The sequence below is a fragment of the Trichomycterus rosablanca genome, chromosome 4 (genome assembly GCF_030014385.1).
Source record: "Trichomycterus rosablanca isolate fTriRos1 chromosome 4, fTriRos1.hap1, whole genome shotgun sequence".
NCBI lineage: Eukaryota > Metazoa > Chordata > Actinopteri > Siluriformes > Trichomycteridae > Trichomycterus > Trichomycterus rosablanca.
In genome coordinates this window covers 30695790-30717512 of record NC_085991.1, presented here as the reverse complement: position 1 = coordinate 30717512, position 21723 = coordinate 30695790, and the positions used below count along the sequence as shown (strand labels likewise).

The 21723-nt window shown below is 39.6% G+C and overlaps 1 protein-coding gene and 2 non-coding genes across 4 annotated transcripts; all 3 read right to left on the bottom strand.

Moving 5' to 3' along the window:
- Positions 1-9791: 9791 nt before the first annotated feature.
- On the bottom strand, positions 9792-20919 carry eif4a1a (eukaryotic translation initiation factor 4A1A). Of its 2 annotated transcripts, none has more exons than XM_062994161.1 (11): positions 20882-20919; positions 19523-19571; positions 18306-18438; positions 17887-18026; positions 17188-17356; positions 15743-15852; positions 13135-13278; positions 12328-12465; positions 11872-11961; positions 11255-11334; positions 9792-10909 (listed from the first exon to the last, which is right to left on the bottom strand). In XM_062994161.1, the coding sequence occupies exons 1-11, from the start codon at positions 20902-20904 to the stop codon at positions 10765-10767; spliced, it is 1221 nt and encodes a 406-aa protein (XP_062850231.1). In that variant the 5' UTR covers positions 20905-20919; the 3' UTR covers positions 9792-10764. The 2 variants fall into 2 exon arrangements, with proteins under 2 accessions (XP_062850231.1, XP_062850232.1); XM_062994162.1 differs by lacking the exon at positions 20882-20919 and adding an exon at positions 19675-19694.
- On the bottom strand, positions 17002-17142 carry LOC134313020 (small nucleolar RNA SNORD10). The gene has a single exon (XR_010011927.1). It is a non-coding gene; the product is annotated as a small nucleolar RNA SNORD10 (small nucleolar RNA).
- Positions 18701-18841, bottom strand: LOC134313021 (small nucleolar RNA SNORD10). Its single transcript, XR_010011928.1, has one exon. It is a non-coding gene; the product is annotated as a small nucleolar RNA SNORD10 (small nucleolar RNA).
- Positions 20920-21723: the final 804 nt, after the last annotated feature.

Genomic DNA, 21723 nt, shown 5'->3' with positions numbered 1-21723 from the left:
GACATTGTCGGCTTCTTTCAAACATAAATTTGACCAAATGTATGAATAAAGTAAACGTTTACTTACCATATTTCTTTTTTTCCATTATTTAGGGGTCCAGGTTTTGTTTTATAGAACATACCACAACTCGTTTGCTTTAACTGTGACTTTAAAAGGCTCCTGAATTTAACACCAGCATAACACTACTACTAAATAAATATATCTGCATAACTTGTTCCTCCTCATGATACGGTGCCTCGTCGGGGCAAGAAAGCTTGCATGAATAAGGGAAGCAGAGAGTTTTGAGCTCCTTACGGTGTACTCTATAGCAGAAAGATCTTAGCAGAGTTGCCAGACTTAACCTTGGGCAGAAGCAATGCAATGACATCAGTTAAAGTTCATGAAAGAAGGAGATGGTAAACCAATTCTGAACTTTTTTAAGAAAACCAAATGGATAGGAACGGGAGAATTACTTTTGGATTTGTGCCTAGTGTAAGGATGGGACCCTCAGGTCAGAATGCACTGAACTTGTTATTATAGAAAGCTGAAGATGTATGATGTGGATAGGTCAAAGCCTTATGCACACCTAATTGCTGATGTTGACAATCAAGAAAACTGAATTTAAAAAAAATTGGTAAACTAAAATAGACATGATTAGTACACTTTCAAACCGGGTAACTATTTTTTCATTACTAATACGTTCTTTAAACAACTGAAGGCAGAAAAATTATGCTAAAGATTTTTTAACACAGACCAGAGCGCTACAAGATCCAGAAAAAGCAGAAGAACAAGAATTATTCTGAGTAATCTCTGCAGTGATTAACAAGCCAGAGACATGACAGAAAATGAACTAACAGACATGATCCACAGTGGCAAAGGAGTTTAACAAGTCTGCATTCTGTCACCATTCCTGTTTAACATGTCTGCTGAACATATACAGAAGCATCTGCTGAGATGTTACTGAAGACAAGGTTGACTTGATAGTGACCTTCAGCTTGTCTGTATTGCTGGGTCAGGTGTTTTGCATCTTCCTTTTGACAATATGACATACAGTAGATTCTCTATGGGACTCAGGCCAAGAGAGTTGGCTGGCCAAACAAGCACAGTAATAGCATTGTCACCAAATGATTTGGTGGTAGTTTTGGCAATGTGGGCAGGAAAGGAAGAGTCATAAAAAATAAAACCGGCATATCCATAAATCTTGTCGGCATGAATTGCTCTCAAATCTCCTGATAAAGAGATTTTTTTTATCATTGATAGAGATGTCAAAGTCTTGGGCATCTTTTGCCTCATTGGATCAATTATTTACAGCAAAGTATCCAGCTTTCAGGAAATACAACACATACTGAAACAAGAATGTAGGAACTGGAAAAGATTTTTACATTTAACAGTACTCTCCAAACAAAGATAAAATTGTCCAGGCTGTGTGGTTCTTTATAGATGTGAAAGCTGAACAATAAAAAAGCAGGACGGGAAGAACATCAATGCCTTTAAACTTTGGTGCCAAACTTTTGAGAGCACCTTGGACAGCAAAGGAGGCAAAAAGTGAATCTTCAACCAAATCAAACCCAGCCTCTCACTCAAAGCCCAGATACTGTACTTCACCCAAAAGGTGAGGTTCTTTTTATTAGGACACATTATGATAATTACAATTGGATAAATAATGAATTAGTCATTAAAAAGCATGAAAACCCAAATAAAAACCAGAATATCCTGGAAAAACACTTTCCATATGGTCACCAAAAATCTGAATCGACTCGGAAGTCCAGTCATATAAAATGTTATAGAATGGCAGTTGTAGCTTAGTGATTAAAGTACTGGACTTTATCAATCAAAGGGTTGCTGGTCCAAGCCATATAACTGCATGGTTGCCACTGTTGGGCCCCTGACCAATCATTATTTCTAAAATGCTTAGAATGTTTTCACTCACAATTATAAGTCACTTTGGATAAAAGCATCTGCTGAATGTTATACATGTAAATGCTGAGAGGTGTATCAAAGTATTTCTAAAGACATAGTTGTTTACCAGATTATAACAGAATGAAAATTCAGTTTGTTGGAGATTCAGATTCAGTACTATTGCTGCTCTATCTAGGAGTGCATGTCACAACAAAGATCAAAACAAAAGCACTGCATGCAGTACTCAAGCGGGTTAAAAAGAGTCAATGGGTAACAGCACAAAGTAATTGTTCCTTATTTGCCACCTCATCCTCCCTTTTTCAAATTTGTAAAACTTAATTATTAGGTATTCAACCTAGGTAAAATAACATACTGTTTTAAAACAGTATGTTTCCAACATCAGCTAGCACTTTGTAAGCTTTATTTCGTTACATTTTATCAACCGCTTCATCCTGGTCAAGGTCGTGGCAACTGTATTTCCACTGGGAAACACGGGGCACAAGGCAACACTATAGACAGGGCAACAATCTATCTCAGGCCTTTGATTGTCCACCATTTAAAAACAGCCAGTGTCTAAATGTCTAGATGCAGACGCCTGATGAGCCAAATCCTGGATCTTAGTGGTAGTGGGCTAGCATATGTTATAAATATATTTTTAATAACAAATAAGTGCTACACTTATTTAGCCACAGACGAAATACATTCAGACATGATTAATACCCTTTGACAGAAATCAGTAATTCTTTTTGGCAGAGGAATGAATAGTTCTAGTGAAAGATTAGAGCTTGCAGCTATTAATGATGTGCTAGTGATAAATGTCATGTATCGGGGGAAAGACCATTGTGATCAAATGTCAACAATATTTGCAATATATATACATACTGGTATGTTCATTAATTGATTTCTTTATAAGGCAGAACTACCTTGTAGATAAAGATTGTGGGAATACAGTTACTGAATGTAGCTCATTTCTGGGCTCAATACCTCATTCATTAATCAAAAGGGATCCCAACTGACCAGAAAATGTTTGTAACACAAACATGGTGATGGGCTAGCATAATGTAAATATTGTAAATATTTAGTAAAAAATTTAGTATTTGATGCCTGCAGTACAGTTAAAACACTATAAAACAGGCATGTTTACATCATACTTACATCTTACATCACCATTCTTATTACTTAAATACTAATTCTTGTAGTTTTGTAAGTGGAATTTTTACCCATACTTGCTTGATACAAGACTGCAGATACTCATGGTCACTGTTGTCCGACTCTTTTTGCAACTGATGTATGGGATTCTCTTTGTGTAACAGAGTTTCAGGCTACAATCTTTGCTGCAGCGCGAGATTGTATCACAGTACAACTGTTAAAAACTACTACCAATGGGCACATGTGGCTTAATGTATCACAGCAACATGATAATTTCTCATGCATTGCCATTTGAGGGCTGAAAGTTCAAGCAAATTCAACACTGGTTTCCAGCCTTGTCCGAACACAAACACAAAAAAATATTTTGATTGTTTTAATATTTTCAGAATACATTCTTTCAAATACAGAGTCTTTGGTGGATACTTCTTTTATACCCAAACATTATAAACTCACCTTTTACCAGTTTACCTGATTATTGTGCAATGTTTAAAATGGTGTAATAAAAGTAATATGGTACTATTTAAGGTACTATATGGTAAACAAATATTACTATTCGGTGTGCTTGGCAAGGCCAAAACAAATAGCCTAAATAAATGTGGCAGCAATGCTACAAACACAGCTATTAACTTTAACCTAGCGACTGTTACAATTAGCGAATAATCGAAGTCAAACAGCAGCAATATCATGTCTTACCTGGCGTTTTGACATTGTGCTATGTTGCCAATTAAGTTAGGTTTGACATTTTTGGATAGTAAAATGTAAACTGCTATGAACCTATAAACAATGAAGCAAAGTGTGGATTTGGGATAAAACACTGTCAGAAAATTGGTGACCTCTTGTGTATTTTAAGCACCACCATAGCACCACACTTAAATAATGCATTTCCACATGTTTACTAAACAATCAAAATAGAGCTGGGCGGTATAACGGTACATATCGGTATACCGGGTTTAATTCCTCATACGGTATGGATTTTTATATACCGCCGTACTGTAGCATAGTTAATACAACATCTGTAGGCTTCAACAGGCAACCAATTATATAATATTGTTCGCCGCTAAAAACGCTATGGAGCGCTGGGCAGATTAGATATACATTTACATTTACATTTTTGGCATTTAGCAGACGCCTTTATCCAAAGCGACTTACATTACAGTTACAGTATACAGTCTGAGCAATTGAGGGTTAAGGGCCTTGCTCAAGGGCCCAACAGCAGCAACCTGGCAGTCGTGGGGCTTGAACCAGCAACCTTCTGATTACTAGTCCAGTACCAGTACTAGTCCAGTACCTTAACCACTAGGCTACGGCTTGCCCCATATAGCTCACTATAACAACACACTATATACTGTACGGTTTGTCGGGGCACGGTTGTTGCGAAAAAGCAAATGGTTAAGCGACGTTACTACTGGGGTGAAATTTCTTCAGTTTAACACTTTACCGACGTTATACCAACAACACCGAAGCAAGCTGAAAGCGTAGATATGTAAAGTCATCCACTTCTACTTACAACAAACCTGTGATCAAGTTGTACAATCAGTGGAGTCACACCTCAGTATAATGGTATAACTGTGCACTTTATCAGTGGTGACTGGGAGACTGCAAACATCGTTTTATTTGTTAAAGGGAAGCTAACGGTAATTGTATAATACTTAAATATTATATTAATAATGAACATCGTATATATTGCATCAAGAGTATTGATTCAATTTTGTGGAGCCAAGCAAAGCTTATAGTACTCAAAACCTTCATTATATACATGGTGAAATAAAGTGTTATATATTCTATGTGCTTATGACAGTAAAATCAGCCACAGACATATAAAAAGTCCCAGTCATACACAAAACAAAACATACCGTGATATACCGTGAAACTGTCAGAATCTTAAAAATACAGTGATACAAATTTTTGGTCATACCGCACAGCCCTAATTCAAAACATAACTGCCAAATAATAATAATAATGAGGGCTGTTGAAAATATGAGGGCTGTTTCTCAGCGTGCATACAAGTCAACATTATTTAGGTACAGTGTATCACAAAAGTGAGTACACCCCTCACATTTCTGCAAATATTTCATTATATCTTTTCATGGGACAACACTATAGACATGAAACTTGGATATAACTTAGAGTAGTCAGTGTACAGCTTGTACAGCAGTGTAGATTTACTGTCTTCTGAAAATAACTCAACACACAGCCATTAATGTCTAAATAGCTGGCAACATAAGTGAGTACACCCCACAGTGAACATGTCCAAATTGTGCCCAAATGTGTCGTTGTCCCTCCCTGGTGTCATGTGTCAAGGTCCCAGGTGTAAATGGGGAGCAGGGCTGTTAAATTTGGTGTTTTGGGTACAATTCTCTCATACTGGCCACTGGATATTCAACATGGCACCTCATGGCAAAGAACTCTCTGAGGATGTGAGAAATAGAATTGTTGCTCTCCACAAAGATGGCCTGGGCTATAAGAAGATTGCTAACACCCTGAAACTGAGCTACAGCATGGTGGCCAAGGTCATACAGCGGTTTTCCAGGACAGGTTCCACTCAGGAACAGGCTTCGCCAGGGTCGACCAAAGAAGTTGAGTCCACGTGTTCGGCGTCATATCCAGAGGTTGGCTTTAAAAAATAGACACATGAGTGCTGCCAGCATTGCTGCAGAGGTTGAAGACGTGGGAGGTCAGCCTGTCAGTGCTCAGACCATACGCCGCACACTACATCAACTCGGTCTGCATGGTCGTCATCCCAGAAGGAAGCTGACGCACAAGAAAGCCCGCAAACAGTTTGCTGAAGACAAGCAGTCCAAGAACATGGATTACTGGAATGCCCTGTGGTCTGACGAGACCAAGATAAACTTGTTTGGCTCAGATGGTGTCCAGCATGTGTGGCGGCGCCCTGGTGAGAAGTACCAAGACAACTGTATCTTGCCTACAGTCAAGCATGGTGGTGGTAGCATCATGGTCTTGGGCTGCATGAGTGTTGCTGGCACTGGGGAGCTGCAGTTCATTGAGGGAAACATGAATTCCAACATGTACTGTGACATTCTGAAACAGAGCATGATCCCCTCACTTCGAAAACTGGGCCTCATGGCAGTTTTCCAACAGGATAACGACCCCAAACACAACCTCCAAGATGACAACTGCCTTGCTGAGGAAGCTGAAGGTAAAGGTGATGTACTAAACCCAATTGAGCACCTGTGGCGCATCCTCAAGTGGAAGGTGGAGGAGTTCAAGGTGTCTAACATCCACCAGCTCCGTGATGTCATCATGGAGGAGTGGAAGAGGATTCCAGTAGCAACCTGTGCAGCTCTGGTGAATTCCATGCCCAGGAGGGTTAAGGCAGTGCTGGATAATAATGGTGGTCACACAAGTTATATCCAAGTTTTATTTCTATAGTGTTGTCCCATGAAAAGATATAATAAAATATTTGCAGAAATGTGAGGGGTGTACTCACTTTTGTGATACACTGTATAATTACCAAACCTCTTGCTACAGTGGGGCCAAAAAGTATTTAGTCAGCCACTGATTGTGCAGGTTCTCCTACTTAGAAAGATGAGAGAGGTCTGTAATTTTCATCATAGGTACACTTCAACTATGAGACAAAATGAGAAAAAAAAAATCCAGGAAATCACATTGTAGGATTTTTAAAGAATTTATTTGTAAATTATGGTGGAAAATAAGTATTTGGTCAATAACAAAAGTTCAACTCAATACTTTGTAACATAACCTTTGTTGGCAATGACAGAGGTGAAACGTTTCCTGTAAGTCTTCACCAGGTTTGCACACACTGTAGCTGGTATTTTGGCCCATTCCTCCATGCAGATCTCCTCTAGAGCAGTGATGTTTTGGGGCTGTCGCTGGGCAACACGGACTTTCAACTCCCTCCACAAATTTTCTGTGGGGTTGAGGTCTGGAGACTGGCTAGGCCACTCCAGGACCTTGAAATGCTTTTTACGGAGCCACTCCTTCGTTGCCCGAGCGGTGTGTTTGGGATCATTGTCATGCTGGAAGACCCAGCCACGTTCCATCTTCAATGCTCTCACTGATGGAAGGAGGTTTTGGCTTAAAATCTCACGATACATTGCCCCGTTCATTCTTCCCTTAACACGGATCAGTCGTCCTGTCCCCTTTGCAGAAAAACAGCCCCAAAGCATGATGTTTCCACCCCCATGCTTCACAGTAGGTATGGTGTTCTTGGGATGCAACTCAGCATTCTTCTTCCTCCAAACAAAAAGTTCCATTTTGGTTTCATCTGACCACATGATATTCTCCCAATCCTCTTCTGGATCATCCATATGCTCTCTGGCAAACTTCAGATGGGCCTGGACATGTACTGGCTTAAGCAGGGGGACACGCCTGGCACTGCAGGATTTGAGTCCCTCTCAGCGTAGTGTGTTACTGATGGTAGCCTTTGTTACTTTGGTCCCAGCTCTCTGCAGGTCATTCATCAGGTCCCTCCGTGTAGTTCTGGGATTTTTGCTCATCGTTCTCATGATCATTTTGACCCCACGGGATGAGATCTTGCGTGGGGCCCCAGATCGAGGGAGATTATCAATGGTCTTGTATGTCTTCCATTTTCTTACAGTTGCTCCCACAGTTGATTTATTCACACCAACCTGCTTGCCTATTGTAGATTCACTCTTCCCAGCCTGGTGCAGGTCTACAATTTTCTTCCTGGTGTCCATCGACAGCTCTTTGGTCTTGGCCATGGTTGAGTTTGGAGTCTGACTGTTTGAGGCTGTGGACAGGTGTCTTTTATACAGATAACGAGGTCAAACAGGTGCCATTAATACAGGTAACGAGTGGAGGACAGAAGAGCTTCTTAAAGAAGAAGTTACAAGTCTGTGAGAGCCAGAAATCTTGCTTGTTTGTGGGTGACCAAATACTTATTTTCCACCATAATTTACAAATAAATTGTTTAAAAATCCTACAATGTGATTTCCTGGATTTTTTTTCCTCATTTTGTCTCTCATAGTTGAAGTGTACCTATGATGAAAATTACAGACCTCTCTCATCTTTCTAAGTAGGAGAACCTGCACAATCAGTGGCTGACTAAATACATTTTGGCCCCACTGTATATCACAGCCCACGCCACTGCAAAGTCTTTTTGCCAGTAAACTGAAGAGCTCCGTCTCAGTCCGCACACATGTTCACTAGAATGTGCTCAAACCAGTAGCCTTTACGTTTGTTGACACCTAACTTGGCAGACCTTTCTGGAACAAAGCAGCTCTCAGTTAGCAGCTTAATGCTTACTTTTGTTTAAAATTTCACCTTCACACTACTAATTTAGGCTGTTGAGAAGTGGTGTTTAGGGAGCCTCAATTTTAGAAACTTAAGTAAATAACTTTATCAAGCAATAAACAAATGACATTTTTTTACAACTCACTTCCTTAGCATGTTAGGGATAGCTTTGAGTCTGATCAATTTTGGGTTTCACAAAGTTTGCTGCTTCAATTTTTTTTAAATCTTTTTGTCAGCTGTTTTTATGGTATACTTAGGTACAATTCTAAGCATTCCATGTGTTTTTTAACTTGTATTGACAAATTGACAAAGTTTATGCTCTTCTGTTTCCAACTCTTCTACAATTCGCACTGGCATGCTGGACATCAGCTTGTAGGCTAAATCCTATTCTTGCCTTATCAGTGCTTGGAGTTTATCAGTGCTTGGAATTTCTGTGTTTTTGTTTGTCCACCCGCTTTTTGCAGATTGACCACAGGTTCTCAATGTGATTGAGATCTGAGAAGTTTCCTGATAGTGGACCCAAAATTGTAATTTTTTGTTCACCGAGCCACTTAGTTATCACTTTTGCCTGTGACATGGTGCTCCATCAGGGAGGAAAAAGCATCAATCACCAGATTGCTCCTGGATCATTGGACGAAGTTGCTTTTGGAAGATGTATTGAAACCATTTTTCATGGCAGTGTTCTTAAGACATAATTGCGCACCCACTCTTGAATGAGAAGCAGCCCCACACATGAATTGTCTCAGGATGCTTTACTGTTGGCATGACACAGGACTCATGGTAGCACTTACCTTTTCACCAATTATTTACCAGATGTCCTAAACAGTTTATCAGAGAAAATAACTTTACCCCAGTCCTCTGCAGTCAAAACTCTGTACTTCCTGCAGAATGCCAGTCTATCCTTGAGTTTTTTCCTGGAGAAGTGGCTTCTTTGCTGCCTTTCTTGACAGCAGAACATCCTCCAAAAAGCCTTCACCTCACTGTGCAGGCAAATGCACTCACACCTGTCTGCTGCCATTCCTGAGCAAACTTTGCACTGATAGTGACCCAACCCCAAAACTGAAACCTCTTTAAGAGACAGTACTGGCACTGGCTGGACATTCTTGGGTTCCCTAAAGCCTTATTTACAGCAATTGAACCTCTCTCCTTGTCCCTGTCTGTGAAGGCTTTCTAATGCAAAGTAACGATGACACTAACTTGGAGATGACGACAATGATTTTAAGCACGACATAAAAAAAATCTCTTCACCAAGAGTATCACTTAATTGGTCTCAAATTAATTTACACTTAAGTTTTACACTACTTTTTTAGCAAACTGTAAAACCCATCTTGTAAGCACATAAGTAAAGAATTTTACAATGTTTGCCTTCAGTAGCTTTGGTAGTTTATAACCCATTTTTCTGTTAGTAATTGAATGCATTCTTGGGTTAATTAGGAGCACATTTGTATTAAACAGACCTTAATCACAAGCTGATAGGCCACAGCTGGGTTTTGTGCCTTGAAGGAGCCCAAGAAAACATTTTTCACTCATTAAAAAGAAATACTTTTATTTGAGAAAATTAAAATAAATACTATACAGAATCCAATGTAGAAAAAGTTCAATACACGGCTTCTGTCTGAAAAAGGTTATCACATTTTTTAATAAATTCATTTAAAAAACAGCACTGAGCAATGTAAACTGCACAGCCAAACTTCCAAACCCACTCCACAAGACAGAAAAAGTAACGTTAGAATCTCTACATAATCATTTGTAGTTTGGTCCTTTAAGACCCCTCCAATATAGTTTGGTGAGGTAGGTTACTGGAGCAACTCTCCTCAATACAGAAGGACTTACACTGATTCTATACAATAAGCTACACAGGGTGTAACCTCCCGTCTTACACCTAGCGACTTGTGGCACCAGTGAAGTGAAATGCATTTAGAAAAAAAAAAAAAAAAGCTACTGTAAAATGGCACTATACAAGTCAACAAAAAGGTGAAAAATTGTTTGTGTTTTATGTTACATTTATTTTATTAGCAGTTTCTAACAAGGGGACAGGTGCTGTTCTTTTTCTCCAAGCACAAGTCACTCCTAATACTGGGTATGCTACACTGATATATACCCAAATCAAATTTAGCAAAATTCCACAATCCTGCTTTTCTTCTTACATAGAGCAGCCACAATTTATGGCAAAATGGAAAAAAGTCAAATAAACAGGTCGACTTCAACCATTTGGTGCTCAGCTCTTTAGTTATTAAATACAAATATACAATACAGTAAAATGTATGTGGATGGAACAGCTTGTTCACTGCAAAACTCACTCCAAAATTTAATCTCAAATCCTAAAAAGAACATGCGAGAAATCCCATAATGCAGATTTTATAATGTCTTGCCATGAACAGTGTAAATTATCTGGGAGATGATGGATTTACAGGGGGAAAAACAATCGAGCATGTATGAGTCCAGAAACATAGGAACTAAAGGAATGAGAAGTGAGGAGAGGAAGGAGTGGACAAATGCTTTTTAGATCAAGTCAGCCACATTCATGGGCATCTCTTCCACGGTGGTATTGTAGAAAGTCTCGATGTCCCGAAGTGTACGCTTGTCATCTTCAGTCACCATGTTGATAGCAACACCTTTCCTTCCGAAACGGCCACCTCGTCCAATCCTAAAAAGAATTAAAACCATAAATTTTACCACAGGCCAGAAGCGCACATTTTTTAAATCTCAGAATTGCAGTAAAAAGTCTAGTTGTGGGGCATGCTACACAATTTCACACAAATCGGCCATCTGTGTAGTCATATACTCTGATAGCAATCAAGGATCGCCTCTTAAAAATTACAGCATTACACAGTAATGTGAAAAGTTTGCTACAGACTTGCAGTCAGCATATTAAGGGTTTTCCTGACAGTGAAATTACAAGAGTTCTACCTTTACACTTGGAAATGGTGCCAAATAGCCACAACTCTTGCATCAAATTGCAAACTGAAGTATGGGTAAGCATAATACTTGCCTGTGGATGTAATTCTCTCTGTTTGTGGGCAGATCATAGTTGATAACCAGAGAAACCTGCTGCACATCAATGCCACGAGCCTGCAAAGCAAAAGCAGATGGCAATCGATATAAAAGAAGCATACAGGAAATTGCTTAAATAATTTGGGTCCTACACATCACATTGTATCCTATACAACTGTTATTTCATCTTCACCTGGGAATCAAACCCAGAACCTTCTTGCTGTGAGGAGACCGTGCTACCCACTGAGCTGCCCTAATCCATCCTAACTAGAGTAAATCAAAAGAAAACCTCAGTATCCTTACATATGTTTTATGCATTTCTTATTGATCAAGCAGACAACTCACAAAAATCTTGCTGAAATATTTATGAACACCCTCTACATGGAACAGACTTCAGCAAAACCAAATTGTGCATTAACATGTGCTGAATGAGATGGAAAATATTGCACGTAACTTTTCAGGTGTACATTAAAACTGAAATTTAATCTCTGCTATGGTCATGTAAACTGCTAACCTGCCTCAAGTGACTTAATAGCATTCTTTCAACACAAACATACTGGAATATATCTGTCATTTAATTAAACGTACAATATGGTCTAAGAATGCTAATCTTACCAGCAGGTCAGTGGTGATGAGGACACGACTGGAGCCAGAGCGAAACTCTTTCATAATCAAATCTCTTTCCTTCTGATCCATATCTCCATGCTGGAAGAGTAAGAACAACGCATAGAGTCAGAGAAAACTTTAAGACACTTAAATGTGCAACATTGTGTGACAACATTTTATTACTAATAAATTCGATATGTGTAAAAGTGTCGAGAGAAATCGATCCTAAACATTCCAAAAAGTTGAGCTATAAATGTGCCCATAGCATGAAACAGTCATTAGCTCACGGTACTGAGTAGACTGGGATGAATATGGGCTTCATTTACTCTTCCCTTACCAGATATAGAACTCTGTGCCACTAAGACACGGCCTTGCCCAGTTGATAAGGGTACATCGATAAACGTCACTATTACAATTCAAATAACACAGTTGCATAAATTCAATGTTGTAAATAAATTCACTCACCAAAGCAGAGACAGTGAAGTCTCTGGCATGCATCTTCTCAGTCAGCCAGTCCACCTTACGGCGAGTGTTAATGAAGATAACGGCTTGAGTGATGGTCAAAGTCTCATACAAGTCACACAGAGTGTCCAGCTTCCATTCCTGAAACAAAGGCAAATCTTATTACATGTGCCAAATGAGTCATCCTGAATAACATGTTTTAGCACAGATCAATGAAGTGACACCACTTACAAAATTCTGTAATATGGGAGATTAAAATTCTAACCACAAGAGGGCAGGTCCAGACCAAGACATTTCTGGTAAATGTGCATAACTAAGGCAACAAGACCTGAAGGTACTTAAAACGACCTGCTAGGTAAATGTCAACTGCTTAATAGTCGTGCAGAGGGACAGAAACCCAGTCACTGTGGAGAGCAGCAGGTATACTCTACCAAAGAACTTTATTCCCACCACAGCAAGGATGGCTAGGGGGAGAGGGATCTTTGGCCAGGATCAATAAATGAAGCTATACTGGCATACAACTTATTACACCAATCCAGACTTAATATTATACCACTTTAACATCTAGTAAAGGTATTCTAATGAAACATTAACTTGAGGATTCCAATGCCTACCTTTAAATATAATTATATAAATAGAGATGTAGGAGCCTATGTGTACAGGAATTTGAAACGTAAAACCCCAGTCTCAAATCATATCACTTACTAGTGACATTCATGCTACTTAGTACATTTAACACACCACATACTGAACTACCCGCATCTTAGGGAGGCACTAGAATGCAGGTCCACCAGGATTTAAAATCTTTACCTCTCTCTCCACATTAATGTAGAACTGACGAATACCCTCCAGGGTCAGCTCTTCTTTCTTGACCAGGATTCTCACTGGCTCACGCATGAACTTGGTGGTAACTTCCAGCACCTCTTGGGGCATGGTGGCCGACAACAAAATGACCTAGAAAAAAAAACATATCTAATTGAAATCTCTTCATAATGTACACCAAAAGCCACCCACAATCAAGACACTTAAAATGTTAACTGCTTAATAGTCGTGCAGAGGGATAGAAACCCAGTCACTGTGGAGAGCAGCAACATTAATTTACCAAAGAACTTTATTCCCTCCACAGCAAGGACAGCTGGGGGGAGAGGGATCTTTGGCCAGGATCAATAAATAAAGCTTGCATATATACAGTGGCTTGCAAAAGTATTCATTCCCCTTGAACTTTTCCATATTTTGTCACATTACAACCACAAACATAAAAATATTTCACTGGAATTTAATGTGAAAGACCAACACAAAGTGGTATACAATTGTGAAGTGGAAGGAAAATTATACATGATTCAAAACATTTTTTACAAATAAAAAACTGAAAAGTGCGGTGTGCAAAACAGCCCCTCAACCAATTGCATTCAGAAGTTGCCTGATGACTGCTAATGACTAAAAAGAGTCCACCTGTGTGTAATCTAATCTCAGTACAAATACAGCTGCTCCGTGACGGCCTCAGAGGTTGGTTTAGAGAATATTGGGGAGTAAACAGCATTATGAAGTCCGAAGTACACACCAGACAGGTCAGGAATAAGGTTGTGGAGAAGTTTAAAGCAGGCTTAGGCTATAAAAAGATTTCCCAAGCTTTGAACATCTCACGGAGCACTGTTCAATCCATTACCCGGAAATGTAAACCTACCAAGACAAGGCCGTCCACCTAAACTTACAGGCCGAACAAGGAGAGCACTGATCAGAGATGCAGCCAAGAGGCCCATGGTGACTCTGGACGAAATGCAGAGATCCACAGCTCAGGTGGGGGAAATCTGTCCACAGGACAACTATTAGTCGTGCACTGCACAAATGTGGTCTTTATGGAAGAGTGGCAAGAAGAAAGCCATTGTTAAAAGAAAACCATAAAAAGTCCCATTTGCAGTTTGCCAGAAGCCATGTTGGGGACACAGCAAACATGTGGAACAAGAAGCTTTGGTCAGATGAGACCAAAATTTAACTTTTTGGCCTAAATGCAAAACGCTATGTGTGGCGGAGAATTAACACTGCACATCACTCTGAACACACCATCCCCACTGTCAAATATGGTGGTGGCAGCATCATGCTCTGGGGCTGCTTCTCTTCAGCAGGGACAGGGAAGTTGGTCAAAGTTGATGGGAAGATGGATGGAGCCAAATACAGGGCAATCTTGGAAGAAAACCTGTTGGAGTCTTCAAAAGACTTGAGACTGGGGCGGAGGTTCACCTTCCAGCAGGACAATGACCCTAAACATAAAGCCAGGGCTACAATGGAATGGTTTAAAACAAAACATATTCATGTGTTAGAATGGCCCAGTCAAAGTCCAGACCTAAACCCAATCGAGAATTTGTGGCAAGATCTGAAAACTGCTGTTCACAAACGCTCTCCATCTAATCTGACTGAGCTTGAGCTGTTTTGCAAAGAAGAATGGGCAAAAATGTCAGTCACTAGATGTGCAAAGCTGGTGGAGACATACCCTAAAAGACTTGCAGCTGTAATTGCAGCAAAAGGTGGTTCCACAAAGTATTGACTCAGGGGGGCTGGATACTTTTGCACACCGCACTTTTCAGTTTTGAATCATGTATAACTTTCGTTCCACTTCACAATTGTATACCACTTTGTGTTGGTCTTTCACATTAAATTCCAGTGAAATATATTTATGTTTGTGGTTGTAATGTGACAAAATATGGAAAAGTTCAAGGGGTATGAATACTTTTGCAAGCCACTGTATACTTGCATATAACTTAATACACCAATCCAGTCTCATTATTATATAGGGATCTTTGGGTGTAATTTAGTGTATATGGAACACATTAAGAAAATCCTGATTACATTATTTAAAATCTGCACAAACTTGGGACAGAAGATTTGTTAAAAATCCCATTTCTATTTTGAGAACATCCACATAAGCAGGTGAAATGATAATAGGTTGGGTAACATGAGGCTCTAACAAAGGCTATGCACTGTTACAATTGTCATGAGTACTTCTTTGGTAATGTAGCCACATGGGCTTAGGAGTATGTCAGAAAACTCTTTACTTAGACTACCGCATCAATAAATGCAACCAGAAAGCCTTATAATAATTTTACACATGAACTCTACCAAGTTCTCTTGGCCCAAACTCATTTCAGAGCCCCCAAACTCATACTGCACACCCTACAACAGCATGGCTTTAGACTTCTTGACAGGCCTGCCTGCAGTCCAGCCATGTTGCATATTGAAAATAAGGCACATCATAAATAGAATACACAATGACAATGAACTGTTCCACAGCTGAGGCCTTGTACCAAGCAAGAATGGGCAAAGTCAGTATTCAGTTCCCAAACTGGAAAATCAGAAAATCTTTTCTCCAAATGCTATGCCTATAAAATAATTATAACATTACATAAAACTCCACAAGCAGTACCTGAATGTCAGTAGACAGCTTCTGGAAAATCTCATAGATTTGGTCCTTGAAGCCTCTGCTCAACATCTCATCAGCCTCATCCAGTGCAAACATCTTGATGTACTTGGGAGCTGCCATAAAACAATGCATACCATGACTACTAATGCAATTAAATTTAATTTACAAGCTGTATTTATTACACAGCACTATTCGTTTGACTCTTAAAACAAACTATTGGTACTAGGGCGGCACGATATTTCGTTTCAGCATCGACATCGCGATGTGTGCATGCGCGAGTCACATCGCAGGACGTGCGATGTTACTTAATGCAAATTAAATCAAATACGTCATGCTAAAACTTTTTTGCTGCTTGACACAAAACGAAAATTCACACCGTTCTCATTTTCCATGACACATCTACCAGTGTGTTCAACAACCTAGTGAGCTGCCTTGCTGTACTACCTACATAGGCAGCAGCAGCCACAGTAGAGAGGATCCTAATAAGTCAATGACTTAGAAGGCAGGTTATTGGAACGCGCCCGATTACATCAGGTTTCGGGTTTAGCATCTTGCCATTAAAACCAATGGAATGAGGTGGGACGGCGCTAACATGTCAATATAACATCTCGATTCGTGTACAGAAAACTGTTACATTTGCTGACAAGCCCAAACGTGCAAAGAAAAACACTCGTTAAAAATTAAATTATTTATTTACGTTTGAGAGAAGAGATGCCGCAGTGTATTCTGGGATTGCCTTCTTCACTAAGGACGCTTTCGAGTCTCACTCGTTCTGCCTCAGCATTGTGCTTAGTAACTAAGGCATCTAAGTAACTAAGAAATCTCGGATTTGGAACAGGTGTATGTATAGCTGCTCTTTTGTTTGTATAGTTTTTTTAAAAATAATGTTTACTACTTGAAGAGGTTTTGATTGTGAAATAAAATATTAAATGACCAATTTTGTCAATCCTGTTAATTCCCTCATGTGATATTGAAGCTTTCTTAGTTTAATGCTCAGTTTCAACCGAGTACAAAGATGTAGCTTGTCATAATCTTTTGTATCCCTTGTAGGCACCACCCTTTTTCACAGATGAGCCCCTTATTTAGAGTAAGATACATGCATTATTAATATTATTAATAATGTGGTGAAAATTCCTACATTTTTTTAATATCACAATATAATCGCAAGAAAAAAAAAGTGTCGCAATGTCAGTTTTTTCCAATATCGTGCAGCCCTAATTGGTACACAAAGCTAGAGTACATTAGCACTGATAAGGGGCACTGCTGTGTTCAGGTTAGTGAGGTCTGATCATGCCTCCAGAGTGCTGTGGCCCTGCACACATCCCAACAGAACGCCGAGAAGCAGCAGAGGAGCACAGGGGACTCTAAAGTCAGTTGACACGCATGGGGATCATCATTACAGCAATATGTACCCCTTTACACTCATATGTTTTAATATTAATGCTTACAGAGATAGCGACGGTTGAGCATGTCAAAGACACGACCTGGAGTTCCAACCACTATGTGAGGCACATCAGCCTGCAGCTTCTGCACCTCATTACGGACATTAGTGCCACCGATGCAGGCATGGCAGGTAGCACCCATGTAGTCTCCAAGAGCAAGGACCACCTTCTGGATCTAAGGTCAGAAAAAAAAAAAAAAATCATAAAATCAAAAATCTAGTCTAAAGGAGATCATATTTGCTTTACTCAGGCAAAAGAAAAGAATGTTTAACCAACCCTGGTGGAATGTAATAAGGTTTAATTCAAAACTGTAAAACCATGATTAACCAATCAAAATAAGGCAAACTCATGAAACCCAATTGTAATATGAACCTATTTGCCATCATGATAAATAAGTCAGGTATGTGATCTTCACTAATCAGATTAGAAGTTTATGAATTTTAAAGCTTAAACCCAGATGATCATAAAAATGTACTCATGCCATGAAACAGTCGTTTACTCATTGTATGAGCAGACTGGGATGAACATGAGCTGCATTTGTTCTTCCCTTACCAGATATAGGAATGTGCCACCAAGACACCACCTTGCCCAGTTGATAAGGGACTGTAAATGTTCCCCACTAAACAAAATATCTGAATCTTATCTGTCTTAACAGTAACAAACAAGGACCAGAGCAGAATAAAAAAAAAAAACCTAGATCTTTACCTGTTGGGCAAGCTCTCTGGTGGGGGCCAGGACCATAGCCTGGGTTCCCTTCAGCTCAACGTCAATCTGCTGCAGGATGGAGATGGCAAACGTAGCCGTCTTCCCTGTGCCAGACTGAGCCTGAGCAATGACATCATACCCTAAAATTAAAAAAGACAAATTAACAAAAACCCACCTCTAACCAAAGACTCACACACAACACATTTATTCTGTGCCCATAGCATGAAACAGTCTTTAGCTCATTGTACTGAGTAGACTGGGATGAATATGGGCTGCATTTTCTCTTCCCTTACCAGATATAGAGCTATCTGCCACTGATAGGCACTGCCTTGCCCAGTTGATATGGGTGAAAGACATATGTCAGCGTAATAAAGTTAGCCAAAAAAGCAAAAAAGAGACAGCTTCAAACACGTACATACCCTTGATACAAGGGAGAATAGCCCTCTGCTGGATGGCGGAAGGTTTCTCAAAACCATAGGCATAGATTCCCCTAAGAAGATTCTCACGCAGGTTCATGTCATCGAAACTGTCAACAATCTCCTTCCAGTTGCCCTATTGGAACAAAACATTACTCCCGTTAGTCTATTAAGCCAGTGATTTATGCCACTGTTGTTAACAGCTAGTAATATTAGTTATACATGTATCAAAAATATTTAAGGGTATTGCACAACTAGAATTGCACAAAAGAGATCTGACTCCAGACACACCCATAAGTACACACTAAAATGTTTCTTAAAATTACTAGATCCACTGGTAAAAACAGTGGATCTTTTAACAAAGCTAAAAGGTACATTAACAATGATAAAGGGGCACTGCTGTGTTCAGGTCAATGAGGTCTGATCATGCCTCCAGAGTGCTGTGGCCCTGCACACATCCCAACAAAACGCTGAGAAGCAGCAGAGGAGCACAGGGGACTCTGAAGTCAGTTGACACGCATGGGGATCATCATTACAGCAATATGTACCCCTTTACACTCATACATGTTTTGATATTAATGTCAATTACAGCTAAGGCCACTGTTTACATGTCAATGTATTGATACACCAAGTGTGGATTCATGTACACTCCAGCAGCTAGGGAAACCAAGTATTCATTTCTTAAATGCTTTTGACAATTAATCTTTGAATATCCACAAAATTTGACACTTTACAACAGGACTTGCATATAACTGCAGCAAATTAGTTCTTTTAACTTTCACATAGTTTAATTATAAATTATGTAGAAGGAGAAGGTTGAAGATCACACAATTGACCTTGTTCCCTCTCACTGATTTGTTTCTAAACTATAAGTTATACCCTAAACTGTACCTGTTAAACTTTAGCAACACTGTACTCTGGTTACAATATAGGAACACACCTTAAACAGAAGCCAAATAATCAGACACAGAAGATTTTACACACACGGGTAAGAACAGATATTACACCCATTAGCAGATTTTTGGGAGGAACCAACATGTAGACACATGCACTTAAGTACAGACAATGGTAAGTTTAACTCAGGGCTTTAAGCAAGTCTTATCCAAACAGTAACATCAAAATTGTGTAATATTTAATTATTAAAATTGAAGTGTGTATCATTACACACCCCCACCGTAGGTCAGAATACTAAAGCATGAATTTCAAACATCAAGTCTTACCTCAATGACACCATCCGGCTCCATGCCCTCGGGGCCATTGTCTCTGAGTCTAATGGGACAAAGGAACGCATTATATTAATTGCATACATTGTTAACAAAAACGAAATCATAAAGTAATGTTGCAGCCCAGTAGATTTCTCGGTAAAACCGACCCCATGAGAAAGCAGTGAAAACGGAACTTAAAATGGAGGGGTGGCAACAGGGCAGACACGTCGCGGTTGTCTGTAGGAGGCCGCCATTACTGAATCGACAGCAGATTCTAACCTCTGAATTCCAGCATCGGAAAACGACACAATCCATGAAATCGATACATCAAAAGCTACACGCCTAAATCAAATTAACCTACTAAACTGTAAGTCATCATGACTAAGGCGAAATATAAATACATCGACACTGACAAAACTCACGCTCTTAAAATTCAATGACAGTTTGAACGATTTCGCTGAATCGAGTCTTTGAATCAACTAAGTAAGCAGAAATGTGAATATGAATAGACTCTTTCTAATAGGACAGACCAAGTATTCGGATTTTTCTCAAACATACACTTATATACATATCCATTTTCAGTTGAATTATAAATCACGTTATAACGTAAACCATAAGTAGAGAAAATCTACAAAACACGATAATGTTGGAAACCGATGGGATCGAAGAAAATAAATCGTAGAATAAGTGTTAGTCTATTTAAAGTAATCTGCATTTCTGATTAACTATGGGACTCGAGTAAAACCGAGACCATCTGAGGCAGGGTTTGGCCTAGTCGTACCGTAAGGATCGCGCTTTTGTCTAATGAGAAGGCCATGTGCTCGATTATCGTCTCCTTAAAACTTCATTTAAACCTTAACGTGACACGGATTGCGTGTGAACTAAATAAATAAACTCGTAATATCTCATTTTTGTCAAATTAGTGTAGATATTGATCAGTGAAAACGGCAGGCCGCGTGGCCATCTGACCATGTGGATAAGGCCAAAGCCGGCAACTAGCGGAGCTGTTAGCATTAGGCTAAATAACCGGCACTTTGTAACACGGCACTGTGGTAAGTGAAAAAAGCAATATAGTCGCATATCTAGAAAAAACGTAATTATATCTTTGTTGGCAAATAGATATTAATTAACAAGACACACACTAAACAATAAAAGAGGATGTACATTTATATTCACACATAGAGCTAACAGGCTAGTTAACGCGGCGGTACAGCCAGCAGCTTTTCACCAATATTACATTTTATATATTCAACTATCACACTTTTGGTCTTCTGAGATGACGTATATATGACTTATCAATCATTACAGATATAGTTTGTATTTGCATAAAAGCCTAAAGCTTTCAAAGCAGCGTCTTAAGTAAGAATCACTTACCTATGATCATGTTCAGCCGACATTATCACAAAGAAAGGCAGAGCAGCGGAAATGTGCTAAATACGTTCCCACTGCAGCTGGCTCAACACTTCCGATTGGACGAAACAAACATCCATCAGAACAGAAGGCGGGCAATCGTGACGCCTCATAGGCTGAATTTCACGTTACGACGTACCATGCCCCGCCCTTGTTGCGTTTTAATATGTCTTTACGGGAAATATTGCCTAAATTCATCTTCCTTTACCGCTGTACCCTGGTCGGGGTCGCGATGGGCCTGGATCTATAGGAATATTCCCCCCACCAGGGCCTAATTCAACAAAGCAGCACACATTGAACTACACCTCACTAAGATTTAGAGTAGTGGTTGAAGACCGAAGGTCCCAAGGCAAACTAACAGACACATAAAGAACATACCAAACTCTTCACAGTGACCAGAGGTAAAAGGGACACCCAAGAACTCAAATCCTGTTTGTTTTAGTCTACTTTTAATTTGATAAGTTTGTCAGCCTTTTTACCCCATTCAAGAATGTACAGGGATCACCATGGTTGGGGTACTGTGTAGCCATGACATACCCCTAAAACACTGGGCACTAACTCTGGAAAACAAGCTGGCATGGACAAGGAACCAGTACGACCCAATTTCGTGGGGAATGGGAGAAACTGGAGCCCCTAAAACCACTAAAGACAAAGGAAAACTCTATCCAGATAATAGTCAGCCTGCAGCTGTATGGTATTTTATGGATTGACATTTGACTGCCGATTGTATCCAAAGCATCATACAATAATAGACAAATTCAACACAAGCAATCACAGGTTAAGGATTTTGCTCTTTGTGCTCACTA

What these genes read in the sequence shown, in the direction of transcription:
- eif4a1a (XM_062994161.1), bottom strand. Translation starts at nt 20,904, where the DNA reads ATGTCGGCTGAACATGATCATAG. An exon ending in AGCCGGATGGTGTCATTGAG is followed by an intron (nt 18,439 to 19,522) that starts GTAAGACTTGAT and finishes TTGTTCCAATAG; the next exon opens with GGCAACTGGAAGGAGATTGT. An exon ending in GCTCAACCGTCGCTATCTCT is followed by an intron (nt 15,853 to 17,187) that starts GTAAGCATTAAT and finishes GTTTTATGGCAG; the next exon opens with CTCCCAAGTACATCAAGATG.